The sequence below is a fragment of the Pimephales promelas genome, chromosome 18 (assembly GCF_988280905.1).
Source record: "Pimephales promelas chromosome 18, fPimPro1.hap1.1, whole genome shotgun sequence".
Lineage (NCBI taxonomy): Eukaryota > Metazoa > Chordata > Actinopteri > Cypriniformes > Leuciscidae > Pimephales > Pimephales promelas.
The window spans coordinates 7,670,473-7,687,970 of record NC_142786.1 but is presented as its reverse complement, the minus strand read 5'-3'; the positions used below and the strand labels follow the sequence as shown (position 1 = coordinate 7,687,970).

The 17,498-nt window shown below is 38.6% G+C and overlaps 1 protein-coding gene across 1 annotated transcript; it reads left to right on the top strand.

Annotated features, from left to right (window-relative positions):
* Nucleotides 1-832: 832 nt before the first annotated feature.
* Nucleotides 833-11,153, top strand: dbpa (D-box binding PAR bZIP transcription factor a). Its single transcript, XM_039652132.2, has 4 exons — nt 833-1,833; nt 3,866-4,297; nt 6,529-6,773; nt 8,199-11,153. Exons 1-4 carry the CDS (start codon nt 1,644-1,646, stop codon nt 8,412-8,414), a joined length of 1,083 nt encoding a protein of 360 aa, XP_039508066.1. The 5' UTR covers nt 833-1,643; the 3' UTR covers nt 8,415-11,153.
* The last annotated feature ends 6,345 nt before the right edge of the window (nt 11,154-17,498 follow it).

The window sequence follows — 17,498 nt, the reverse complement described above, 5'->3', positions numbered from 1 at the left end:
TTGGATCCCGCGAAGGGCAGATACTGACCTACTTTAAGCCAATCGCGTGAAGGAGAGGCCGCCGGTAGGCAGCGATCGCGCGTGCCTGAGCCATGTGCTCGCTACGAGGTCTAGTGCTGGCCTTAAGGTACTGTGGAAATACATTTGTGTCGGCCAAACCGACGTGCTCACGTTTTAGGATTATTATGGCCAATGCAACTTGAAACAAATGACAGAATGAATGAATATGACGATGTTTCGAAATAGCAGCGCTCTAAGAGTCATAGTTTGAATTTGGATGGACTATAAATACAATTAAAATAGTTGCTGTCTTTTATGTCCCAACTTCTTTTGATTTTTCCATGTCCGTTTACTTTCGCACGACAGCAATATCTCACAAGCAATATAGCTTCTGCAATGTTCACTGCAGCCCTTACTTGTTAATGCAATTTTGTAGCGTATAATGACATGCGGCTTTTTTTTTACGAATTAATAATAAATTCGAATACACATTTTCAATAAATAACAATGTCAATTCAATTTCCAAATAAAGTCCTTTAAATGTTAAATGTCCTTTAAATTGAGTGATTGACCCGTACATGTATCGAGCCTTGTCATTTGTCCATCTGCTTGGATTTGTGTTGCCTCCCGTTCAAATTAGTTCGATCTATGAAAATGTAACGGCACAGAAGAGGTTCGTGAAAAAAAACAAAAAACAGTGGTGGACTGATATTAATATGTAAACCAGGACGCATCCTATTGGCTAGAACGACTTGTTTATCATATTATGGGCGTTAAGGCGAGGAGGTGTGTATAATGAATAATGAATACCCCGCCCCTCAGTGCCATTCCCCCGTGAGAGGTGATGTCACGAGCGCTCGCTGCCCGTGTACGTTCCAGCTGACTCTTGCTACGATACCGAGCGCTCGCTCTACCGAGTGCCCGAAGAAAGAAAGAGAGAGGTTGCGGAGGTTAGCTACAAAAATACTGAGAAAGAGAGAGAGAGAGAGAGAGCAACAAAGAGGGCAGAGGAATAATAACAGCCATCAGTCTAAACCGTCATAGCTCACGTTTAATTGTTTATTATATTCTGAAGAGGGGAACCATCTTTTTATTTGCACACGGAGTTTTTCCAGCACTCTCGTTTCGTTTCAGTCTGTTATAGTTTACTCGCAGTTTCCTTCAGACTGTGTGAGATTGAATTTTATCTCTGCCTCCATGGACGCCCGTTTAATCCAACTCATTCGGTTTTTCGGGGAATATTTCTGTCCTGGACGCGAGGAGCACCAGTCAAATGCGATGACATACGTCAACATATGAGCGGCGATCCTACGGAAGGTTCATTGAACGCGAAACAAACATCACAATATACTTTCAAAGGAGACAGTGCGTTTGAAGGGGATGAAGTAGATCTCCTGCATCTTTCTCAGTCGAGCGGACCCTACAGGACGTCAGTTCACTTCAGTTTTCTAATGGGAACGAAATCGGACTTTGAATGCGAATTTTAAACGCTTGTAAACACGGCGCGAGGCGTTCGTTCAACTGCCAAACTCAGCTTTTAGAGCTTTTCTACTTTTGACTGAAACATTTGATTGTCAACCAGCCCAACTGTCCAGTGAAAAGTTATCAACTGCTTGAACCTGGACGAGGTGTTACACCGAGGAATGTCCAGGCCAATTTCTCAGCTATTGCCACCTGACCGTCCAGCAGGGACCAGTCCACAGCTCGGTCCTGCTAACCCTGCAGGCACCACCACCAATGGCCACCTGAATAATTCCATGGCCAGTCTGAAATCCCTTCTTCAACTGCCTATTAAAGGGGACCAGAGAGGGAAAGACTGCTGTGAGATGAAAGGTGACTCTCTCACTATTGCTTTTACAGTGCTCGTCTCTTAAATTGCGTCTTTGCTAATAATCTGTTACCCACAATATCATTTTTGTTTAGAAATCATGTTTGGGTAGTCAAATTACAAATAGAGAGGAGCAATATAACTTTTGTAGCCTCCAAAGCTCTGGACTGATCTACCTCAGTTCTGTGCAACCAGGAAACATCTTCTATTCTTCATTCAGTCTGGCCGTTTCCTCAGCTGGATGAATAAATCGTTGATAATTGATGCGAATTGACGGGTTCACTACAAATTAAAGAAATTAGGGGCCTCTCCCCTCTCTTAAAGGGATTACTGAAGCTCCCTGCCATTAAAGGGATGCCATTCTAAAATGCATTGAGATGGTCTTAATACGGAAGTGCACGTTACTATTCGCTAAAAATTGCGCCCTCTTGTGGATAATATATGCCACATCAGCGATATGAAGTTGTGACAACACTTTTAGTAAATGGTGCACGTTGTCTTGTTAAAATGTATTTGTTTTTCTCTAAATGTGAGTTTGATATTGGTAAATATTCCAGTGTGGTGATGATGCTGTGCTTTGTTTGGCACTGTTGAAAACTCCAACTCCCCACGATATCCCTATTCCCTCTCTTTCCATTTATTACAGTTTCCCTCTTGAACATTCCCCCACTTCCCATTTGTCAGGACTCTGTGTTGTAGAGTAAAACACAGCTTTTCCCCTGCTATTGCTATGCAGCAAGCACATATTCCCCAGCTCCATCTTCAAACGCCCCAGTGTTGGAGTTGACAGCTCTCTGCTTTCCTCTGAAGCACTCATGCTGCATTCTCATTTGCCAGCCAGACCCCCCCCCTCCTCCTCCTCCTCCTCCTCCAACACACACAACTACACACACCAATCTCTCCATCTGAGCGCCGACAGGCGAGAGAGAGACTTCCATCTTGGCCTCTGGCATTCCAGCCGTGTACATTGTGTGGTACAGCAGTTCAAGGATACTCACATGAGTTTTGATTATTTATTAAGCACACTGTATGGACTTGTGTGCATGGGCGCCATGTTTATTTGTGGAAATGTGTAGGGATGCACCAATATTAAATTTTGTCCATTACAGTTATGGTTTAAACTGATAAATGGTCTTTTTCACTCTAAAAAATGCTGGGTTGTTTTAACCCAACTTTGGGTAAAAAAATATGGAGAAAGCCAGCCATTGGGTTACATTTTTTAATTACATTTTTATCCCAACATTTGGGTTTGTCCATATTTGACCCAAAGTTGGGTTAAAACAACCCAGCATTTTTAGAGAATTTAGACAACACTATATTATAATGTACAGTGGGAAATATGGATATTTATTTATCTTGATTCTTGAGATTTGCTAATGATTACATTTAACAGTGTTATCAATGAATTATTGTAGGGGATATACAATAATATATATATATATATATATATATATATATATATATATATATATATATATATATATATATTTTAAAGAGAAAAAATAAAATAAAAGTGTTGGTGTGCTTGCAAGCTGACTTTAAAAAAACTTATTTATTTTTTCTTATATTAATAGTTTCTTTTTTTACTTAGAAATGTTGCCTAAAAATTGCTAATAAAAAAATATAAAAATAAAGCTTAATAAAAAAATGACAAAAGGACATAAAATGACTAAACTTAAAATGAAAACAGAAAATATAAAAATAAAAGATAATACAACATTTTAATAAATATTATAGTAATGATTAATTTAAAAATCTATAATTCCTGCTGATAACTTAATTAGTACTCATATCAGCCATTCCTAAAAAAAAAAAAGGGTAATAATTTACATAAATTATGCATTTATTATTATCTATGCTATGGTAAATTAGAGTAACTATATCCAGATTCTTTTTAATTTTACAGCATGGACATTCACATTGCTGTTGTAATTTTGGAATTTTACTTTCCGTGAAATATTTGCTAATTTATTTATGATTAAATAAACAAAACAAAAAAATAAACTCAACAGGTTATTGTTCTTTTTTGCCACTCAGATAAAGACAAACCTCTGGACTCTGAAGAGGATTCGTCGGCTCCAGCTGGGGGCATGAACGGTGGGAACGGCACCCTGCGTTCCACTAACCAGTCCGCCTTCCTCGGACCGTTGCTGTGGGAGCGTACGTTGCCGTGCGACGGCGGCCTGTTCCAGCTGCAGTACATGGACCTGGAGGAGTTCTTGACGGAGAATGGGATGGGGTGCATGCCGTCGGGAAACACCTGCAGTACAGCCGCTCAGGTCCCTTCTCAGAGCACACAGTCGGCCGTACCCAGTCAGAGCTCCCAGTGCCCACCTTCATCATCTCCACCCTGTTCTTCCTCCGCCTCCTCCATATCTTCCCTCTCTTCGTCGTCTTCATCATCCTCTTTACTGGGTCTGGACGTACCGCAGGCCCCTGGACTGCTGGGAGGTCCGGAGTGTCTACATGGTAAGAATGTTCATTAGATTTTGTGTGGAATCATAATGGCCAACATTTGCTAAACTGACTTAAAGGGATACTCCACTTTTTTGGGAAATATGCTCATTTTACAACTCCCCCAGAGTTAAACAGTTGAGTTGTACCGTTTTCTAATCCATTCAGCCGATTTTCTGGTACTTAGAAGAATATCAGTAACCAGACAGTTTCTGGTCTCATTGACTTCCATAGTAGGAAAAAAAAAATACTATGGAAGTCAATGAGACCAGAAACTGTTTGGTTACTGATATTCTTCTAAATATCATAAAATCGGCTGAATCAATTCGAAAACGGTCAAACTCAACTGTTTAACTCTGGGGGAGTTGTAAAATGAGCCTATTTCCAAAAAAAGTGGAGTATCCCTTTAAATAGTTGTGTGGCCATATTGCATTTTTTTAGTGTGTGTCTGTATGATAACCAGTTAATTTAGTCTTAGACAATTTAGAGCAAGACAGTCTCAGCGATTCATATAGACTGCAGTGATGCATGATGGGATGTCTGAAACTATTGGCCTCTGATGCCAAGGGCAATGCAGGCTTTGAAGCTTTAAGGGCACAGCTGTGTGTGCGTGTGTGTACTAGTGCATGTAGAGTGGAAAAAATTCTTTACAGAATAATCATCAGAGCATATAAAAACCTCATGCAATATTTGGGGAAGAACCAAACCAAAAGAAATCATTCCTAACTAGCAATGTAATGCATTAGTTACTGCACTTATGAGCACAACGACAGTGTTAAATTAGTGTGCAACTGTATTAACTAAAATATCCATTCGAATTCGCTGCACAGAAAGAGAGAGATGAAAGAGCGCTGAAGATGGTGGGTGCAATTTCTATTGCATGCTTTTAAATCTCTCTCTCTCTCTGACTCCCCCTCCCTCCCGCTCCCTCACACGTTGAGGCCATGTGCAGTCGACTTGTCACGTGCCGATGCAGAAAGCAATGGAGAGAGAGACTGAGGGGAAAGATCGGATTTGGGAAGGAGAGAAATAGAAAGAGAATGCTTTCTAAGTTACACATAGGTATGCATATGCAAATGCCGTGTGGATGTCTCAAACCGATAATAATAATAATACGTTTTATTTATATAGCGCCTTTCCAGCTGTGTGTATGTACAGATAGATTGATAGATTGCATTTGTATGGCAATATAAACATGGAATGTCATTGTGTGTTTGTATAGCTTGCACTATGTGAATTGTGCACACAGCTGTGTCTCTTGTTTATGTCTCCTCCCTCATAGAAAGGAAGAAGCCCAAAGGACAGCTGGTCGTATGCATGTCCATGGGAAAAAAAACACTTCTTTCCCCTCTCGCTAGATTTTAGATAGACGAGGATTAGTACAGGAACTGGACAATACGTGGTCGGTTTGGTGGGAGGGGAGCTGGCTTTATGTAACATTCTTCCTATATCACTTTGTGTTGTTCTTTGTGTGTTGTCTTAATGAATGAAAAACAAATCTTTGGCAGGACTCCTGCTCAGGGCTTAGAAGCTCATTATGAAATTACAAAGAATTTGATTATGTTTACATGAGCAAATTGGGCTTTCAAGAGCTGTTTTAAGTCTGAAGCTGAATTGTTCTGTTGTTGCAATAAACAGAATGATCTTATTTCAACATTTACACGAGATGATTAAAGGTGCATACGTTACATGCACATAATTACCTGGTAATTAAACGCGTGTCTCCAAAATACATTATTTCTGTGTAAGAAATGGCTCAGGAACGATTTAAAGCAGTGGGTGTCATTACAGCTAATGCATCATAATTAACGTCAAGTGCTCGCCTTCTAATCGCTGCTCTAAAAGCATATTTCAATCTAAAAAGAGGAAGAATGTCATGGGAAGTAAGCAACGTAAAGTGCCATCGCTGGAAAACGAGGCCGAATGAATTTAAACGATCACGACCGTGAACAAAATGTGAGCGTTTTCAGGGCCAGTTTCATGAGGTTTCTTTGGATGTTTATAACATGAATTGAAACTGCAGGTTGGCTTGTCGACCTTGCCTGCCAGCTGCTGAAATTGGCGAGTGTCCACATTGGCTTTTGGTGCACCCTTGTGGTCAAAACATGCCACTGCAGCTGGTCAGGGAACATACAGATCTATTGTTCATAATCCTCTTTGCCTTTAGCCCAGACGCGTGGTGTTTTCATCTGTCCGGTGTCAAGAGAGAGACTATTTTTTCCTTACGCTTCCCTCTTTCTCAACAGGGGCTCAAACTGTACCACCTGACCCTTCTCCGAGCCCGTCATGCCCACCTCCGCCGGTGGTGCCACCCACCAATGCGGCTGATGTCATGGTGAACTTTGATCCTGACCCCGCTGACCTCGCCCTGTCCAGTGTGCCAGGTCAGGAGGCGTTTGACCCACGCAGACATCGCTTCACAGAGGAGGAGCTGAAGCCTCAGCCCATGATAAAGAAGGCCCGTAAGATGCTGGTGCCAGATAATCAGAAGGTACTACACTGCATTTCATTTTAGAGATTGCTTTCCGGATTCCAGATTGCTGCTGGAAAGACGTCCATGAATATTCAATGAAAATTAATTATTCAAAAAAAATCTAGTATGCTATACGGTTTTAATTAGCATCATCTTATAAAAATCTCAACTGTATTGTTATTCTAATGATGGATTATTATAATATGCACCAATATTAAAATGCTGGCCAATAATTCAATTAATATGAAGCCAATAATTATAAATAATTGAATGGTAAATAACAGATGGCCAATGCTAAAATTCTGTTGTATTTGTTCTAAATAATTTAAAAAATATATACTAAACATTAAAATTCAAAGTGAATTTAGGCATCACAACAATTTAATGTACAGGATAAAAAAATTCATTCTTGTTAATTTTGAGGTTGCTGAAGATTACATTTAACATTGTTATTAAATTAAATGTAATTATCTGATATTACTAACTATTAGGGTCGTAATAGTTTATAACTAGTTTATAATCGTAATAGTTTAAACTGTTAGGGCAAGGGCCGTACGCGTGTTCACGAGAGAGTCGAGTTCTAGAGTCGTAGCTCATCTTTTCTTATATTCAAATCCTCCGACATTTTTATTTAAAACTTCTTGTTTTAGACTTCTAATTCTAATTCGCGACCGTTGTCGTTCATCAATTCTCACCTAAGCTTACACTGCGCCTACATTAAACGTGCATATGGCCATTGCCGGAAGTTTTAAATATGGATATTTTTCTTTAAAAAAAAAAAAGACATTGCTTCACTTCAGAAGGCCTTTATTAACCCACTGGAGTACTTTTATTAGGAGTTTCAAAAACTGGAACACTATTCAATGCTCTTACAAAGCTGGGAAGAGCCAGGATTTTAAAAAATATATATAACTCTGATTGTCTTTGGCTGAAAGAAGAAAGTCAAATGCACATAGGATGGCTTGAGGGGGAGTAAATTATGGAATCATTTTCATTTTCAGGTGAACTTTTCCTTCAATCATTTTTGTAAAGATTAACTTTAAAGGGATATTTCACTTTGAAATTAATTGTTGATATGTTTTAGCTTACCTCAAGGACATCCAAGATGTAGGTGTCTTTGTTTCCACAGTATTTTCAATAACAGACAAGAACGGTTTGACCTAAAAATATCAAAATTGAAAATACTGTGGAAACAAAGATACAAAACATATCAAAAATTAATTTCAAAGTGAACTATCCCTTTAAGTGAGGGTTAAATGCTAATCTAATCTAAATGTAAAAAAAAAAAAAAAACGTATTTAATTTTGCATGTGTAAATGAGCATGCACAATTAAATATCCAATACCGATATTTAAAACAAAAATGGTAAAATTGTTGAAAAACTAATTTAATGTATCATCTGTAATTATGACCTGACCCTTTTCTTCCTTTTCACCCTCAAAGGACGACAGGTACTGGAACCGCCGCTACAAGAACAACGAGGCGGCAAAACGTTCTCGCGACGCCCGCCGGCTCAAGGAGAACCAGATTTCAGTTCGAGCGGCATTCCTGGAACGGGAGAACGCTGCCCTTCGACAAGAGGTCGCCGATATGCGAAAAGAGCTGGGCCGCTGTCGCAACATCATCAACAAATACGAGAGCCGCCATGGAGACTTATGAAAAGGTGAAAGGAGAAACGGAAGCAAGAGAAAGACAATTACTGCTTTTGAAATAGAGTTTCAAGGGCTGTTGAACTCGTCCTGGAATTGCATTTTCTCATAGCGATTGCTTCGAATGAGCACTTTCAGACTGTTCACAAATTTCTTTTCGTACGTGCAGGGATCGGTTGAATTCACTGGGGCGGCGCTTAATTGAATCAAATGCTTGAAAGTTGTGGTTCAAAGCTGAACAGCCCCAGCGTGAGGGATGCGCACAAGGACTACATGCAAGCACAAGCGTATTTCATAAGCTTCGGCTCTTTACCTAGGACACCACTCCAAACTTTGACTGTGGATGTGCGATCCAATCTCTCTTAAAATACTCACGGATCATAAAGGCAGATAATTTATAATGTCATGTAGCCCTTGTAAACATCCTCTTTCTATACAGGATGATTTTCTCAGAGAGAGAATTATACAGGAGGTGGTAGATATGTCATTTTTTTCTATGACGAAAAAACATTGTATATTTTTGAACTGTTAGGGTCAGCTATAATAAACTAGACGAAGAGGCGGAGGAGGGAACGCGGATGGCAGCGAGAGTGAGAAAGATTTTGACATAGGAAAACTGTATATTTTTATACTTGCAGAAGCAGGCAGGCGATGAGATTTTGGAAATAATCTTTTTTGTATATTTTATATATGGGTGGGAGGGTTTGGGGAGCTGGACTGAAAGAGGGCTATATGAAGAAAAAATCAGGATCGTTATCATTAAATGATATATTTTCAACATCAGGAGCAGCCAGGCAGGTCAGCAAGAACAAGACTTGAGGGACGAACGTCAGTAAGAGTAACGGAAAGAAAAATAGTGAACATGAAAACTGTATAGTTAAATTTTTTTCATCATGATTTGTTTAAGCACTTGTTTTGGTATCTTTGATTCCTTTTCTTAAAATTCAATGTTTGTGTTTGTTTTATCCTGAGGTGAGAGAGAGACAGAGAAAGAGAGAGAGAGAACAGTGGCATTACATCATGTCACTATGTCTGGGAAGGTTTTTTCATGTATATATTTAAATGTTAAAGCAAATACGTCCACATGCGCGCACACACACACACACACTCTTTTTGACACAAACTGGACGTGGGTTTCTATGGCCAGTACAATATATACATATATATGCACAAACAGACTCTTTGAAGACGTGAACCACAGAACTGTTAAACACAGCAATATTGTTTCTCTCTCTCTTTCTCTCTTCCTCGAGCTTTTGACGTTGTGATCGGTGCTGGTTTGGCATTTCTCACCCAGGTCAGCGAGTGAGTTGCATGCTGGCGCATGCATATTTTTCTGGTGCAGGAAAATGCATTATTTTTTATGGTGCTCACCCAGTCTCTTGACCCAAACGCACATAACCCAACAGTTATAACCTGTTTGCCTATAACCTTCGCTCTATTTTGATTTTTTATGATTATTGATCGGTGTATGAGGAATCGTGTATGTATATCTATATATATATATACACAAGTATATCTATACTTCCTCAAAAATTAACCCCACATCCCCAAAAAAAGACATGCACCCTAATACTACTGTACCATACAAAGTACAATATTATATTATATATTAAATATTGAACTATTCTCTCACTAGATATATGTGTGTACATGAGTATATGCTTGAATATGTGACTATAGATGTAATTTGCATAACTTGAATATATAAATGTAGTATCTTTCCGATAAAAAAGATAGATCTGATTTCTTATCAGTTTTCTCAGGTGTCTGGGATGACTATAAAAAAAACACGCCATGCTGATCAGCGAAACTGTGGCTTCTTTTTTGCTTGATTGTTGTCCAATTTGGAGCCAACTAATGGTGGCTGTATAATTCCACAGAAATGAATAGTGCACTACCTTACCTAACTCTTTTTGGAGGAAGATTCTGTTAAAAAAAAAATTGAAAGGAAAAAAAAAAAACAGTGCTGGATATATAACTTTATTATATTAATGATAGGAATTAAATGTATTTTCCTTTTGAACCTTGTTGTTCTATTATTACGATTGCTTGCAATATCATTGCTGTTGTTATGATTATAATTCTCACATTTCTTTTCATTGTTTTCTCGCAACAACTTACTTTTCAAAGGAAATGTGTTGCTCTCTTACCTCCCTTGTAACTGCAAGACCATCTTGAATTACTCAGTCGAGCCCGTTCACTGTTGGAACCATCCACCGGGACTGTGCAAGGCCTCAAGTGCAATGGGGGGGTCAACGCAATCTTGTCCTTCTGTGTATGAATTTGATATAACCTGAAACAAACAAATAGTAGACTTGACTGTTCCTTTCTCTTGACAGAACTTCTACCACTTTTGACTCTTTTTGATGCCATGTCAGAAACGTACAGTTTGTTAAAAAGAAGTGAAGGTTGAAACCTTAAAGAGCTTAAAAACTTTTGACAGTGCTATTTTTCTATGTAACTGTGTGCACATACACTTTCATGGGCATTGGTAGCCTGTCGACACTTTTGTGACGGCGCGCTGCTAAATGTTATTGCGGGTATTGTATTCATCATTTTATCCCTTTTCCACATGTGGATTTTGAACAGCTTCCTGTTTGTGACTGTTATGAACTATGAATCCCATGAGTGCACCACTACCAAACATCACTTGGTAATGTCTACTGTTCCTGCCTATAGGGATGCTGGGAAATGTGCTCTGGCTTTTTTTTTTCCTCCCTAAAACACCAATAAATAATTAGCCCTATTCACTGACAATGAATCCCTTGTGCTGTAAATACCAATTAACATCAGAATTGATGGTTGAATGCAAAGTAATTTGTAAATAGGACATTTTGAATGAATGTCTTGGAATCTAATCGGAGGCTGGTTTTTCATATAAACCACTGGTAGACCAGACCAGAACAGTATGCCAAACTCTGACTCGATTTGAATGATCATACGAGTGAAATAGCAGCTCAGCCCTTGCTTACGCATTTTGTTTATTCTGTGCTATTGTCAGTCCCAAAGCTAATTGAAGAAAGGTTAAAGGCAGCTGTGTCACACACCCTATCAGCCAACTATCCAAACCAGTTTCAGGCATGCAAAAGGCTCTTTTAACCTGCTTGCATGCCTTGTGTTTGGCCTTGCCCATTGAAAGCTTACGTCAATGCGTGCCTACTATGCGGCCAAGTCTTCTCATAGATGTATCTTATGAAACTTATGGTTAGAAACTGCTCTTAAAGACCACAAAAGGGCATGTAAAGTTCTTCTCTGAAAAGCATTCAAATATAGCATCCATTCCCCCTAGTGTCCTTTAACAGACTGCAGGGGAAAAGCTAGAAATTGCAGACTGAAATGTCTTCACTTTACTGAAAAGTCTCTCAGCGACTTAGTTTCAATTAAGTTAAGGATACGTGTGAAATATTATGTCTGTACGAATTCAAAACACTTTTCTTGGTGTATTAGAAACCGTCTATCCTTGGCATTGATCGATTCAAGTCAAGGTTTATTGTTCTGCTGCACTGGAGACAAAATAATATGTACTTTCTCCAGTGTGCCGTGCACATTTAGCATGAGGCAGTCAACGTAAGGAAATAGAAAAATAAAAAGAACATTACCAGTAGTGGGCAACAACGAATAGAACATTAATATGAAATGTAGTTCTCTGTATAGTGCTTTATTGCAGTGCTGAATGGAGAACTATTACACTGAGGTTGGTACTGTAATTTCATACACATATGCATCCCTTTTAGCGGCTAGTAGACTTTTCAGGTAGGAGGATGGGGGAGGTGGTGAGTCACTGCTATTGAGCATCAGGATGGTTTGAGGAAAAAGCTTCTATTGGATCTAAAAATAGAAGCCGGGGACCGGCTCACGATGGTCTCCTAGTGGTCAGCTTGAGCTGTATTCGACAAGAGGCTGGGGGCCATAGTTGTCAGCTGATTATATATGCAGAGGGTTTGGAGGGCCCTAACAGCATGAGGCCCTGGGGCTCCAGGTCCATAATCCAGGCCTAGCTGTACAAGCTTCATAACATGCCAAAAGTCCATTATGTTTGATTACATTGATGTCCCAGAACAGTCTGGCCCTGACAAACTTTGGCCTACCCATTGATGGTGGTGAAGATTAGGCCTTGTTTTGATGTAGCTATTGAATTAACTTATAGAGAAAAGATGTACAGTATGTAGCTCTTTTCCATTAATTAAAGGAGAACTCCGGCACAAAATGAACCTTTGGTCTAATAAAATATCGGTACCTAGTCAATCGTTCTCTGAGATTTGTTTTCATGATAATCAAATGTAAAGAGTTTTATCTCTAAAAACTGTTTAGCGTATAACGCTAGTCTATGGGGGCATAGAATAAGTAAAAAGAAATCGCTAGGTTATACCACTAACAAGGCTCAAAATAACCCCACACTTAACACAGTAACATAATGAGGGTCCATACATGCAAAACGAAGCATTGAGAACTTTGTAACTGTACAGACCGTTTAATAAGAGAAGATATTTTATAAAGACGGTTCACTTTGTGTATACAGGCAGGAGCCATCTTTGAAAATAGTCTTGGTAGTGGTACAGTTTAGAAGTTCGCTGAACCTCATACAGTTCAGATCACTCAGCACGACGTCGTGACCGTTTTCCAAGATGGCTTCTGTCTGTATGCACGAAGTGTACTGTCTTTTTAAAGTATCTTATTAAATGATCTGTACACTTACAAAGTTCTCAATGCTTCGTTTTGCATGGATGGACCCTCTTTATGTTAGTGTTAGTGTGGGGCTATTTTGAGCCTTGTTAGTGGTATAAACTAGCAATTTCTTTTTACTTATTCTATGCCCCATATACTAGCGTTATACGCTAAACAGTTTTTAGAGATAAAACTTTACATTCGATTATCATGAAAACAAATCTCAGAGAGCGATTGACTAGGTATGTTTTTTTTAGGCCAAAGGTTCATTTTGCGCCGGAGTTCTCCTTTAAGTCCTATTGTATGTTCCTTTATAATGTGAGTCCACAAGAGGTTGAAGCTGTAGGATATTAAAGGACGTGGGCGACGTACTATCACCCTAAAGTGAATATTCTGCCATCATTTACTCACCCTTATGCCCAGGGCCGTTTCTAGGCATAGACGAGCCTAGGGGACCAACAACTGGATGGGGTGCTTATGAGCATCAACTCCCTGTTGTAACATGTTAACATTAAGCAAAATGCATTTTAGCTAAATAATTCACCATTTGCTTAGTACATTTAAGCAGCTTAAAAAACATTGGGAAACATACTGGGGATTTCATTAAAGCCTTTGTTTCATTCACAGAAGTATAGGGCAACATTTTTGATTTCATTAATTTAATTTACTTAGAAAGTTAAGTAATATTTCTAAACTAGAATTTAATATATAGGCTACTTGCAGTTGGGTTGAGAGTTTTAAAAAAAGTATGCTTAAGTTTAGAATTTAGGCATAATCGATTACTGATTCCAATGGAACACACCTGCACTGCATCCAAAAACTATTTTAGTATGTGAAAAACAGTATGCCAATATAGTAGCCTAGTATATCCGAATATCAACCAAGATGCATCCCAATTTGCATACTTATGTACTATTCTATGACATTTTAAGTATAAACAGTGTGAGTAGTTCACTGAAAATTCTAAAAGAAAAAGTGCACTTTGAATACTCAGATGATGGTCATTGCCGATAGCCTTTTGGGCAAGTGCGCCGTTATGCTTCGGGCGACCCAAGTTCGAGTACCGGCTCGTGGACCTTTACCAAGCCTTTTCCCCCCTCTCTCTCTCCCACCTTCCACTTCCTGTCTAGCTACTGTCCTATCGAATAAATGGCAAAAATAAATCTTTAAATACCTGGATGATGTGCTAAATTAACAGAAAAAATGTTGGAATCTTCATGCACTTGACTCCAATGTTGAATGACAAAATAACATAAAATTCACACACTACGCAGATGAGTACAGAGTGCATAAATACATTGAGAATAAGAGCGTGTGTCATTTGCGACGCAACTACACTCTCAGAAAAAAAGGTACAAAAGCTGTCACTGGAGCTGTACCTTTTCAAAAGGTACACTTTTGTACCCAAAGGCTGCATATTGGTACCTTAGTGGTACATATTAGCACCTAAAATGGACATATTAGCACCTAAAATGGACATATTAGCTCATGAAATTGACATATCCTGCAATGGACATATTAGCACCTAAAATGTACATATTAACACTTAAAATGTACATATTAGCACCTAAAATGGACATACTAGCTCATGAAATTGACATATTAGCTCATGAAATTGACATATTAGCACCATACATATTAGCAACTAAAATGTGCATATTAACACTTAAAATGTACATATTAGTACCTAAAATGTACATATTACCACCTAAAATTGACATATTAGCTCATGAAATTGACATATCCTGAAATGTACATATTAGCACCCAAAATGTACATATTAACACGTAAAATGTACTTATTAGCTCATGAAATGGATAAAAGTTTATCATTTGAAGAGGTACAGCTCCAGTGACAACTTTTGTACCTTTTTTTTCTGAGAGTATATTCAAAAAACAGTAGGAGAAAAGTCCCTACTTCCTGCAAGATTCTGAAGTGTACATTCACTGTCTCATAAGATGAATGCACACTTCAGAATGTGAAGTGACAGGTTGATTAATTTTAAGTCTAGTTATGGCCAGAGAGTTACAGTCATATTTGTTTATAATGTTGTTTCATTTTGGTGTGATATACTACACAGGTCGCATGACAATAACAACGTTCGTTTTTTATTCATACTACCCATATTCATACTATTGATTCCATCCCCTTCACGATCCTTATCGCCACCCACTCATTCCCCCTCACCCAATCGGACACTTCCCTGTTTACAATCCCCTGATTATTGATCACCGTCACCTGTGTCCCATCACCCACATGAACTATTTAAAGCACTCACTCTCATTGCAGTCACTTGTCTGGTCCCGTCATTTCATGGCTCACAGACTCCCTACCTGCTTCCTGTTCTTCAAAGACCAATCCATCTTCCTCGAACCACCGCCAACTCATCTGCAACAGAGAAAAGGACATTAATCACCAGCTAAGCTCATTTATGTTTCTAAGTCATTTGATCCTCACCTGTTATCTCCGACTGCGATCCATCTGCACAATAAAACTTATAGAACTTACCCTTACTTTCCCTGACAACTATATAGAAAAAACTATTTTTTTAATGGTTGTGAAGTGAGTTCAAATTCAAATGTTATCTACTCTGGCAGAATGTGATTTCGTATGCAACACTAGTGTTATCCAATTCACGTGAACAGAGTCTTGAATCAATTCCTTAACAATCAATTCCTTAACAATTCATATGAACCATTTCTTTTAAATGAACAAATTGATTAGGAAACAATGACTCTCATGAACCAGTTATATTTTAATGAATTGATCAAAAAGACTGAAAAGGATTTCACGGCATGCGTTTGCAGTTTCGTGCACCAGTGAAGACAAGGCAAAAAAAAAAAAAAAAAAAAAAAAAGAGGTGGAGTGACTTCATTTTAAATTCAGACTGCTCACAACTCATCATGTAGCAGCACAGTAAACACTGTCAGAGTATTTACAATCTTTTCACATTGGCAAAAGAACATAGGCTTTCAAGAAATATTAAAGTAATGTCAAGTCTCCTTCATTTATAGCGCTTTTAACAATATAGATTGTTTCAAAGCAGCTTTACAGTGATAATAGGAAATTAAAGTAACAGATTGTTAGGGCTTTACAGCAGCTCTAGAATAAAGTTATTGTCCAGCTAAAGTTAGTTTTGTTTGATTCACTTCCGTTGTAAAGATCATTAACGTTAGTTATTAACTTAGGGGCTGCTTACACAACACCGTTCTAACAGACGGTTAGAAAGTCGTAAAAGTCGTAAGAAAGACGGCTACTCATAAAGTCACAAGTCACCCTTTCAGCATACTGTGCAGGCTTTAAATGTTCGTTCAACCAAAAATGAAACTTATCCCATGATTTGCTCACCCTTGTAGCCTATATGACTTTCTTCTTTCAGTTGAACACAGAGTTATGTAAACAAGGTACGAGACACTGTGCTGCCTGTATCGTGAATTAAGCAGCTAACGGCTGAAGGTCGTTGTTAGGCACGACGCGAAGCGGAGAACCAATAAACCGATAACCGTTTTATAAAACTGTTGCCATACAATATTAAAGTAAAAAACAATGTATTAGTGCAACTTTCCTTAAGTAAAATCACTAAAAAGCCTTCCTTCCCTGACTGTGAACAGCAACAAAGTTTCAAGGTGTAAAATGCATGAAAGCTCAAATAAAAACAACATAGAACCGCAGTGTTGCGCAGTGATCAATAGAACCGTTGGGTGAAGCGGTCAAAGTCGAGTTTTATCGTGAATAAAGCACAGCTCTTGACCAATCAGAATCAAGGATTTGAACTAACCGTTTTATAAATTAAAATAAATCCTGGGTCCTCCAAGCTTTAAGATGGGAGTGAATGGTACCCTATAGATCTTGCCTAAAATAGCACATCCATACATCATTAATTAAAGTAATCCTAATCCATATCTAGTTCCGGCAGAAGAGTGACCTCTGATCCAACACATGATGAACGTAGAAGCACAGAGGATAGACCAAAGCAAAACACTACACAGGTCAAGAAAGTCAGATACGCCTAGGATGATTTTAGGGGGAGTAAATTATGGCATAATTCTAATTTTTGGTTGAACTAACCCTTACCAGATAATGGGTTTGACTTGCAAAACACTTTTCACACAGAAGATCAAGTCAAACCAGCATGAATACGTTTATTATGGACAGATGAATGTGAATGTATATATAGCGCTATGGAAGCATAATTGATGTGTGTGTGAACAGGACAGCTCAGGTTCTTAAAAGACAGGAATGAGTGAAAGGTCTGATTCATTCATTACGCCTTATGTGCGCCTCAATAGAAAACATATGTGAGACCTTCCAATACCCTTCCTAAGCAATCCACTTATTAATTTTCACCCTGCCTCACTTTCTTTCTGTTACTTCATCTCTCTTTCCATCTCACACCTCATCCTATTTCTCTGCCTCAAATTCCTGT

What these genes read in the sequence shown, in the direction of transcription:
- dbpa (XM_039652132.2), top strand. Translation starts at nt 1,644, where the DNA reads ATGTCCAGGCCAATTTCTCAGCTATTGCCACCTGACCGTCCAGCAGGG. An exon ending in AGACTGCTGTGAGATGAAAG is followed by an intron (nt 1,834 to 3,865) that starts GTGACTCTCTCA and finishes TTTGCCACTCAG; the next exon opens with ATAAAGACAAACCTCTGGAC. An exon ending in TGGTGCCAGATAATCAGAAG is followed by an intron (nt 6,774 to 8,198) that starts GTACTACACTGC and finishes TCACCCTCAAAG; the next exon opens with GACGACAGGTACTGGAACCG.